Genomic DNA, 9367 nt, shown 5'->3' with positions numbered 1-9367 from the left:
GGCTAATCTCGCCGCAGTACAGTCCAATGGCGCTAGCGTGTGGGCCTTTCCGCACGAGGCGAAAACCAAAGTGGCGTGTCCGACGCGGGCAAGCCGGAGGAGAAGCAAGCCCGCAAGCAACCGCAACCGGAGAGGTGGTGCACCTGGCCCGCTAGCTCGCGCACCACACGCGCGCGCAGCAGCAGCAGACGTGCCGCCGCTTGGCGCGCAAATCAGTAGGCGTAGTGCTCCGTCCGTTGCCTGGATCGATCGATCGGCCGAGAGGCGCGCGAGAGGGACGGGTCGGGGCAGCGCGAATCGCCCAAGTGGGGGAAGGTGGCCTGCCTGCTGCCTTGCTGCGATGATGATACGACTCCAGCGCCTCTATCTCGAAAAAGAATTGGATTTGAACGCAATGGAATACAACCAGGAGGCGTCGAGGGATCTTATTATAGCTACCCATTAGAAACGAGGGCTAGAAAGGGTCATGCAGCTGTCATCACACCCCGGAGCCCTCTCGTCCAGCGCACGGCCGCCCCCTTCCCTCCCTCCCTTCCCCTCCAAGTTGTGATATCCTTCCCCTCCCCCATCTCTTCCTAGGCACAGCGGCTGGGTTATGGAAGAGCAGCTTTCCACCCGGATCGAAGTCGGGAGGTGTCTGTGCTGGATCGGACCAAACCTGCCCGGCCAAAACCGCTACTAAGCTGACAACGGACGGACCAATCGGGCAAAGTCTCCTGCGGAGTCCAGGTTAGCTCAGCTATCCGTGTAAGAGTTTTGATCCTAACAATACTTGGGTCCTCCGAAAGACCCAAACAGAGAGGAGGAGCCGAGGAACGACGGTCGACTCGGCTGCACGTTCGCGGGTTGCGTCCTAGAGCAAGAAGAAGAGATGGCGGCGACGACGGCGGCATCGTCGTCGTCCCCGGCTGGCGGCGCCTCGTCGCCGGCCCAGGCACCGGGCGGAGGCGGAGGAGGAGGAGGCGGCGGCGTGCCGTACCACCGGTCGCGGTTCGGCGACACGACGCTGACCAAGGTTTTCGTGGGCGGGCTGGCCTGGGAGACGCCGTCCGCGGGGCTGCATGACCACTTCCGGGAGTACGGCGAGATACTCGAGGCGGTCGTCATCACCGATCGCGAGACCGGCCGATCTAAGGGCTACGGATTCGTACGTCCTCTCTCTCTCTCTCGCCGATACATACGCCATCGCCGGCGATCCGTCCGTCGTTCTCATCGGGCGCGTTCCCATCTTCTCTTCTCTCTGTGCGCAGGTGACGTTCCGGGACCCGGAGTCGGCGCAGCAGGCGGTGCAGAACCCGAACCCGATGATCGCCGGCCGGCGCGCCAACTGCAACATTGCGTCCATGGGCCCGCCGCGACCATCGCCGCAGAGAGGTGAGCAACAGTGAAAATAACAGCACCGAATCAATGCCCTCCTTTCTTTTTCTCTCCCTTCCGTTTGCTCGCGCATGTGCATGGCAGTAAATAACAGGGGCATGATCAGCGGGGATCGGCCGTACGCAATTAGCAGGATAAGCTTGATTAGGGCTCGCGTATTTCCTTCTCCTTCCTTCTCCTCCTCCTTGCGTGTTAGCCCGCGGGTTAGGATAAGGGGATCGTTAATGGGCGGGGCCCGGCTCCAGCTGCTGAAAGCTTTAAAAGACTGGGGCGCCAGCCGAGACGAAGCAGGACGACGACTTGGAGCACTTTGGCCTGCATTGGGAGGGGCGGCATGCTCAGGCTGTCAGACATGCACACTCCATGCCTCATGGCTGTGCTGGGTTGGGTTGGGTTGTGCTTCGCCAGCCTGGCCTCTGCATTCAGTTACTGCTATACAGTACTGATTTTGACTACTTATATCAGTTACCACTCCGGCCTCCACAAATATAGCTCTTCTTCTTCAGTTGAAGATTTTGACTGTGATTGATTTTCTGTTTTCAGTCTTGTGGCTGAAGATATAACCAGAGTTCTCTAGTCAATCATATGCCAATTTCATGGTTAAAGTATGGAAACATTGATATAGAAACCCATTACGGATTTAACCTTTTTTGGGAGCATCAATGGTGGTTATGACGGACGGGTCTGAGCTAGCATTTTGCTGTTGCTGCATATTGGGAAAGAATTGGCTTCGATTTGAAGCGGTGATACGACCAAGCGTTCCAGCGGGAATGCGGTGTAAAGGGGGTGGCATGTTAGCTATCGCTGGAGGGAGAATCGGGAACCCGGCCGCTTTGCCTTTCTGGTCAAAATCAGTGCACGGCATCGGAAAAGAGTTCCATTGCATATACAACTCTCGTACTTGGCCTTTGACAGGGTTTAGTTTGGTGGCTGTCAACGACTCTGGGGAATATATATAGGTGCTGCATGTTGCTTGGATTGCTTCAACTCGTTGCGTTTGCTTGAATTGGTCTCTCATGATATTGATCTGGTGTTACTTTATTGATTCGGGATTTTCCTTGCTGCTTTCCAAATGATTGGGTGAACGGCGCTGTTGCACTGAACTTTTCTCGTTCTTTTTTCCATGATAAAACATTTTGACTTTTCCCGTGCAGAAATAATAGTTGGATTTGCATGCTGTTTTTTTGTAGTATTTTCAAAAAAAATGTATGGTTAGAGTGCAGTACAGCACACGAGTACCAGACTGGCGTAGGTTGTAGTGCAAGCTAGCTAAGAAAAGTCTTGCATTATTTGGCACTGCTCTAATCTACACAATGTGTGTATAAAGAAACCTCCACAATTCCTCTATTGCTATCCTTTTGAGAAGATTCTCTTATTTGAGAAAAAGAATTGGCCAAATGCAGAGAGAGGTAAACATCTGGCGCCCTATCGTTTTTCTTTGATGAAAAACCGAAAGGTTTTAGCCAGGCAATTGATTAGCCTGAGGAAAAGATACAGGAGCGTAGGAAATCATCCATCCATCCATGCATGTGTGTCCCGGGCTCCCGGCACAACGTAGTAGGGCACATGGCATTTTCCCTCGCGGTGCATAGTCCATCCAACTGTTTTGCAACCCCTGGCCGGCTGGCCGTGTGGCCCCCTGCCTGCAATACGTGCGTGATATGCTACCTCTTCACAGCACATTTATTTGTTGCTTTGTTTGGGTGCGAGTTGCTTCCTCTGCAGCCCAACAATAGTGTGTCATGTCTAATTATTATTATTTTGAGAGAATCATGTCTAAATTATTTGTTTGTGTGTCTGCAGGGAGGGCCCCACGCGGGCCGGATCAGCAGCACTCGGGCCCGCAGCCATACATGGGCGGCAGGATGCACCACCAGCAGCAGATGCCCACCCCGCCTCACGCCATGTTCTACACCCCTTCACCGTACGGGTGAGTGCCATGTCCCCATGTACTACTGTCTACTGTCTACTGTCTACTGTCTACTGTATGTATCATGTCAGTTCCGCTTTAAAATCGCAATGCATCATCGTACACCGCACATCGTGGGATCTGGGTGCGCTGCAGGTTCTCAACCCTCGCTTGGGCAGGTGCAAGACCTATTGTTAATGTCCCAGTTCCGTAATAAGGTAGTAGTGCTATAGTTGAAAAAAAAAATCAGGCAATGATGGGTACAAAAGCATTGTTTCGTAGTGACGGCCCCATGTCACAGTGGTTGCATTTTTCGTGGTTCAGGGGGAATGCTGACCCTGAGGTAAATTAGTTTGCGTTTGCTACGGTGGTGTAGTACAATAGACAACTACGTACTTCTAGACCAGGACTGATCCGTTAGCTGAAGTGAGGAACCAACATAGACGTTGTTGGTTGCATTTTTGTGGTTCAGAGCTATGCTCATCCTGAGGTAGTAAACAGTTTGAACACACATAGTCGTAGCCTCGTAGGCGTTGTTGGTAGTTGCTCTTTATTGTAGGAGTAGTAGCTGATGGGGCAGTTACCGAACCCGACTGACTGACTAGACGCTGCTCGGAGCGAGCGAGGTCAGGTCAGCACTCAGGTCGGGTAGCTTTCGCGCCGCAGCTTTCGGCTTCAGCTGCCGCTTCCTCGACTGGACTGATGGGTTTTCGGATACCAAGGAAGCACGGCCGGGCCCGCGCGTGCCCGTTTCCCCCGCGCGTTGGGCCCTCATGGGAGGCCCGTTCATAAATGCGGCCTCGGCGACGGCCATTCAACACCGATGGGGCCCGCCGTCTCACCATCTGCTGACTTCTCTAGTCTAGACCAGCATGGGCGGCATGGGGTGTGGCCTTGCCTGCGAACGCTCGCTGCGCTCCGTTGGCTTGCTTTGCTGGGAGAGTTTAATGCGTGCCTGCGTCCAGATCTCTGGTGCCACTTGGCTATATTTTTGATGCAGCGCTGCTGCTGGGTTGCGGTTGACGTACCCCATATATGAAATTTATTGGAATGGGCAGCGTGGAGTACAGATCGTTGGCGCAGGATTCCTTGACCGGTCTGTCCAGGAACAAGTACTGCTACTACTTGAGTCGTTTCTGAAAGGAAAAATTACAAACCGCGTCAGGTTTCTGCATTTTTACTCGTATATGCATAGGCATAGCCATGTGCTTTCTCTTTGGTGCAAATTTGTTTATACTTGTGACTGGCCAACCAGCTGTGTTTAGGTTCTTGCAACCAAGCACCCTCTTTATGAAAACAGTACTTGTACCAGTATTTTGTACTGCAAAAAAATGGAAGTAGAGGAAGGAGTGTTCATTTGAGATAACAAGTTTGAGCTTTATAGCCATGATTGCTCGTACATATGTCTCTGATCCATGATGGTGGGCTCGTGCTTGGCTTGGTCCCTATCTGTCTTTTTAGTAAGGCGCTGATGAAGTTATGTAAACCTTTGCAGGTACTGGTACCCACCTGATTATCCATACCAGCAGGTAAGCACTATATTCATCTCTTTCAATATTGTCATTTCTCTTGTTTTATTCCACCACATGTGACTGCTCCTTTGTATATCCGCTCTTTAAAATGCCAGCAGTACCCAACATATGTAAATGATCTGTATGTGTGTATGAGTGTAAATGATCTGAAATCAGGATTTTTGTAGTCACCCCTTAATTTTAGAAGTTTGAATACCAGCAATCTTCAACATTGAATCTTGTGGATAGCTGCATTGGATTTCCAATGGAATTAGCAAATCACTAGTGACACGAATTGTCGACCAAAGTCAGACACTAGCACAATACTGACCCACTTATTTTAAAACTGACTGAAACAATGAAATGTTTGAAAATTTATATGCAGGCCTATTACAATCAAATGCAGCAATACTACTCTCAGCACTATGGCCAAACATCCCCTTCAACATCACCATACCCATTCATGGGGTTCATGACAAGTGGCCAGAATCCAAGGGCCGGCTTCTCGCCATTGCACCAGCAAGCTGCGCGGCCGCCGTTCTTTCAGCAGACGACCGAGGGTTCTTTCCAGGCAGCGCCTTCGCTCCCTCCTAATTTCAGACTCCAGTTGCCCCCTCGTGCAATCTCAAGGCAGTCTGATGATGTATCCGGTATGTCACCCTCAGTTTTCAGACCACCAAAATATAATAAACATTTTGCTGTTTTCATACTCATGTTATTCATATGTCGAATAAGCGACTATGTTCCCATCTTTTTTGATCAAACTTTGCAGTAAACTCATGCCTTTCTGCTGACATATGTTGCAGGTTCACAACCAACTCAGACAGTATCCGAGGCTGAGGCTACAAACGCAGATAACCAAGAAGCTTCAGCGCCTGTTGAAAGATCAAATTCAGAGGAAAACACCTCGAACTGACTCGCTGAACTGAAAACTCCGCCAAAATGATTTGATGCCGATCTGGACAGGACTATTAGTAGCCCGCAAAGGAATACAAAAATACTCGTTTCTTGACTGGAAAAAAGAATAGCATCCAAATATTTGTTCTTTCATTATTTCTGATTCTTTTCCTATTTCTGCACTGCATTTATTTGGTGAACCCATTGTACTGCGAAACTGAAACTCACGCCAGTAAATGGAATTCGCCAGAATAAGTCCCGGAGGCATATGCTGCCAGTAGTCGTCTTCTCTATGTCTACGTCTATGAATTTTTTTGGTTTGTTCCTACAACACTCGATTGTTACAGAATAGAGAAATGTTCTTCAGTAGGACTGGTGAAACTACGTACACATCACTGAGAGAACGACATCGTCGATGCATAGTTTGTCTTAGCATACTGTTGGATCATTTTCTTCACCAGTCCAGAATTGATAAGGACGCACAACGGGTTTAAACAGTAAACGCCTTATTCGATTTACCCATCACATTGATCAGGCTGATTCAACAAGACAACAACATTTTCAGCTTTTAGGATCATCGGTCCCTCCAAGCAAGAATGCGACGAGGCGGTCGATGCCAAGAGTCGAAGTCCCGCCGGCCTCTGCCGCCGCCGCGGCCTTCTCCTTCCACATCGTCGCCTTCGCTCTCATGTCCTTGCCTTTCTCGCCGTCGGTGGCCTCGAGGACGAGCCTTGCCACCTCCTCCCTCCTCACGTCGCTGTCGATCTCCAGCCCGATGCCCCACTCGGCGCAGGCGTATCGGCAGTTCGTCGTCTGCTCGGCGAAGAAGGGCCAGCAGACCATCGGCACGCCGGCGCACATGCTCTCCAGCGTCGAGTTCCACCCGGAGTGCGTCAGGAACAGCCCGGTCGCCGGATGCCCCAGGACTTGTTCCTGCGGGCACCAGCTCAGGAAGATCCCTCGGTCCTTCGTCTCGGCGAGAAACTCCTCTGGCAGCACGGCCTTGTCGCCGGCCACGAGGTCCGGCCTGATGACCCACAGGAACGGGCGGCCGCAGCGCGCCAGGCCCCACGCGAACTCCGCGAGGTGGGCCAGCGACATGACGGTGATGCTGCCGAAGTTGACGTACACGACTGAGCCGGGCTGCCGGTCGTCGAGCCAACGGAGGCAGCTCGCGTCCTCCTTCCAGAGGTTGCCGCCGATCGCGTCCAGCTCGGGCTGCGCCCGCGCCGCGGTGACCGCGAACGCCGGGAGCGGGCCGACCGTGTACACGCGCGGGAAGATGCGTCGTAGCGCGTCGACGACGTTCTGCTCCACCGCGTCGAACGTGTTGAGGATGACGCCCTGCGCGCGGTGCGCGTTCTGCGCCTCGCCGCCGTCGAAGTTGAGCATGACATCGTCCCGGTCGGTCGTGCGGACGAAGCTGGGGAAGTCTCGCAGCCTTATGCGCGGCATCCCGGGCACCCAGTCGAGCGCCGTGTCCAGGTATCCGTTGGTCAGGTAGCTCTCATCTACGACATGTGCAGCACAGTTATAATTTGCAGTCAATCACATACTGTCATACTCCATGGGGTGGTACCTTTGAGTGGCACGAAGCCTCTTTCGATGAGCTCGAAGAAGTGGAGGTACCCCATGAACCCACACGCGCTGGTGGTCCAGAACACCAAGGCCGGGACGCCCCTCTCGTCGGCCACCTCCACCGCGAAGCTCATCACCCCGTCCGTTACCACGCAGCTCACCGGCGGCCTCCCGTCGTCGATCATCCTCGCCAGCAGGTCCCTCAAGAGGGCGGCGCCGTGCGTGGCGAAAGACGTGCAGAGCGCGGGGACGTCCTGCGTGACGTCCTCGTTTTCCATCGGCGGCAGGCCGTCCGGGATGGTCTCGAACCGGAAGTCGTCGAGGCCGGCCAGCGAGTCCTCGCCGCGCGACCGGAGCAGGCGGCGGTGGTTGTACTCCGAGTTGACGAAGGTGACGTAGAAGCCCCTGGCATGCAGCACCTTGGCGAGGTTCAGCAGAGGCGTCACGTGCCCCTGCGCCGGGTACGGGATAAGCACGGCGTGCGGGCGGCTCATGGCTGTCTTCTCTCCGCCTGGTGACGCCGGCGGCTGCAAGGTTTATGTGTCGTGGCACCAAACGGGCCGGGACAAGAGGGTGATATATATAGAGAGCCGTTCTTGATTGTTGTATATCTCAACATATAAGTTGGAGGGACCAAATATAAAATATAGTATTCCGTGAGGAGCATACATATGCTCGCATTTTTTTTAATTCGAACCTGATACGCCCTTCAAACACATTTTGAAAAGCATAATGCAATTGCCACCAAGAACTACATCAAGAAAAGGGAAGCTGGAAGGTACTATACCTTGCCACAATTGTCACCTGGATTGAACTAATCATTTCCTTTTTTATTGTGTTGTTGCTGCACATGTGTCTGCAATTTCAGGTTATTCCGCAGCATGCATAAATTTCATTTAACAATCAGATTAATTAATGGCTTGGGTGCCATCTGCCCGCCACGTGAAAATATATAAGTTGGATCAAATCTAAGAAGATATTCCATGGGAGCATATATACTACTCACATTTCCAATTACGAACCTGACAAAGAAAATCCTGTGAAACCAGATTTATCTTCTTCTTAAGCTAGACATGTGGGAAAAACCAACACAAAGGAGAGATTAATGGGAAGTTACTTCCCAGTTCACAAATAAGTGATGCATGTTTTGGGCAATGACACAATTTTCAAGATGTAGCTTTGATAAATGACTCTTTTAATGTATTACTAGTATATAGGCATAAAACCCTAGAAAATTTGAGACAAAGATTTATATATTTGGTTTCAAGGCTTTCAATATAAACAATAAAACTCTAACAGCGATGATCACAGTCCAAGTACAAAATTTTCACTGAAACAATATCTTAAACACCACTTATTTTTTTGTGAGATTAGAGGGAATGTAACAAAAAAGTAAAACATTCAAAGGGATGTGCCGTGTATATGCTGATTTTATGGCGAGTGTGACTTGTATGACTAGCTTTACCATACATTTAAATATTTTCGCATGTGCACCATTCAACAAGACAATATGTATGTGCTTTTCTAAGGCTTTGTAGTGTATGATTAAGGCCAATCTTGTTTGGAGACACCTTAAGCTTTTTGGACCTGCTATTAGGCCGCAACCAGAAGCGGTTGTTAGTTATATAAGACATCACTGCTCTCCGTAGTTCAAAGAAATTACATAAAATGCCACTGTGAAAAATATCATCCCACCCTTTTCCGTCCCCTCTTCTTTCTGCCCTTTCTCTCATTTCGGTCATTTTTCTGGCACATAACAACTCTATTGCCAACCAAATAACAAATATTCAACGCAACCGCTTCCCTTGCACAATAGTTTTTCTAGGGAATCTTGCATAGTAGATTTGCCGCTACAACTAGCCCACAACTGATTATGTCACACACACAACCAAACAAACCGAGGCTAATTCTTTGACATGGATATGGGATCACAGAGCGGATTTTTGGATCCATCCGATCTTGCATCTAAACGCTATAGGGGTATTTGGCCAAATGAATACACCTTTTAAGTGCTGAAAAGATACAAAAAGGGTATGCATGTAGAGGATGGATATATGTTTTTCTTTTTATGAAAATAATCATATTATTATAAAAG

At 50.5% G+C, this 9367-nt stretch overlaps 2 protein-coding genes across 2 annotated transcripts; one reads left to right on the top strand and one right to left on the bottom strand.

Annotated features, from left to right (window-relative positions):
* The first annotated feature begins 291 nt into the window (after nt 1–291).
* LOC123138340 (probable RNA-binding protein ARP1) lies at nt 292–5953 on the top strand. The gene is made up of 6 exons (XM_044558308.1): nt 292–1147; nt 1251–1374; nt 3181–3307; nt 4782–4815; nt 5183–5447; nt 5604–5953. The coding sequence occupies exons 1-6, from the start codon at nt 872–874 to the stop codon at nt 5711–5713; spliced, it is 936 nt and encodes a 311-aa protein (XP_044414243.1). The 5' UTR covers nt 292–871; the 3' UTR covers nt 5714–5953.
* Nucleotides 5954–6090: 137 nt separating this feature from the next.
* LOC123138339 (7-deoxyloganetin glucosyltransferase) lies at nt 6091–7839 on the bottom strand. The gene is made up of 2 exons (XM_044558307.1): nt 7274–7839; nt 6091–7205 (listed from the first exon to the last, which is right to left on the bottom strand). Exons 1-2 carry the CDS (start codon nt 7764–7766, stop codon nt 6256–6258), a joined length of 1443 nt encoding a protein of 480 aa, XP_044414242.1. The 5' UTR covers nt 7767–7839; the 3' UTR covers nt 6091–6255.
* Nucleotides 7840–9367: the final 1528 nt, after the last annotated feature.

Source organism: Triticum aestivum, chromosome 6B (assembly GCF_018294505.1).
Source record: "Triticum aestivum cultivar Chinese Spring chromosome 6B, IWGSC CS RefSeq v2.1, whole genome shotgun sequence".
Lineage (NCBI taxonomy): Eukaryota > Viridiplantae > Streptophyta > Magnoliopsida > Poales > Poaceae > Triticum > Triticum aestivum.
Note: the sequence above shows the minus strand (reverse complement) of the source record. Positions and strands in the feature narration are given on the sequence as shown.

Bases quoted from the DNA above. Each gene is read 5' to 3' on its own strand.
- LOC123138340 (XM_044558308.1), top strand. From the start codon at position 872: ATGGCGGCGACGACGGCGGCATCGTCGTCGTCCCCGGCTGGCGGCGCC. The intron at 1,148-1,250 runs GTACGTCCTCTC...CTCTGTGCGCAG, and splicing joins GATCTAAGGGCTACGGATTC to GTGACGTTCCGGGACCCGGA. The intron at 3,308-4,781 runs GTGAGTGCCATG...AAACCTTTGCAG, and splicing joins TACACCCCTTCACCGTACGG to GTACTGGTACCCACCTGATT.
- LOC123138339 (XM_044558307.1), bottom strand. From the start codon at position 7,766: ATGAGCCGCCCGCACGCCGTGCTTATCCCGTACCCGGCGCAGGGGCAC. The intron at 7,206-7,273 runs GTACCACCCCAT...CACATGTCGTAG, and splicing joins AGGCTTCGTGCCACTCAAAG to ATGAGAGCTACCTGACCAAC.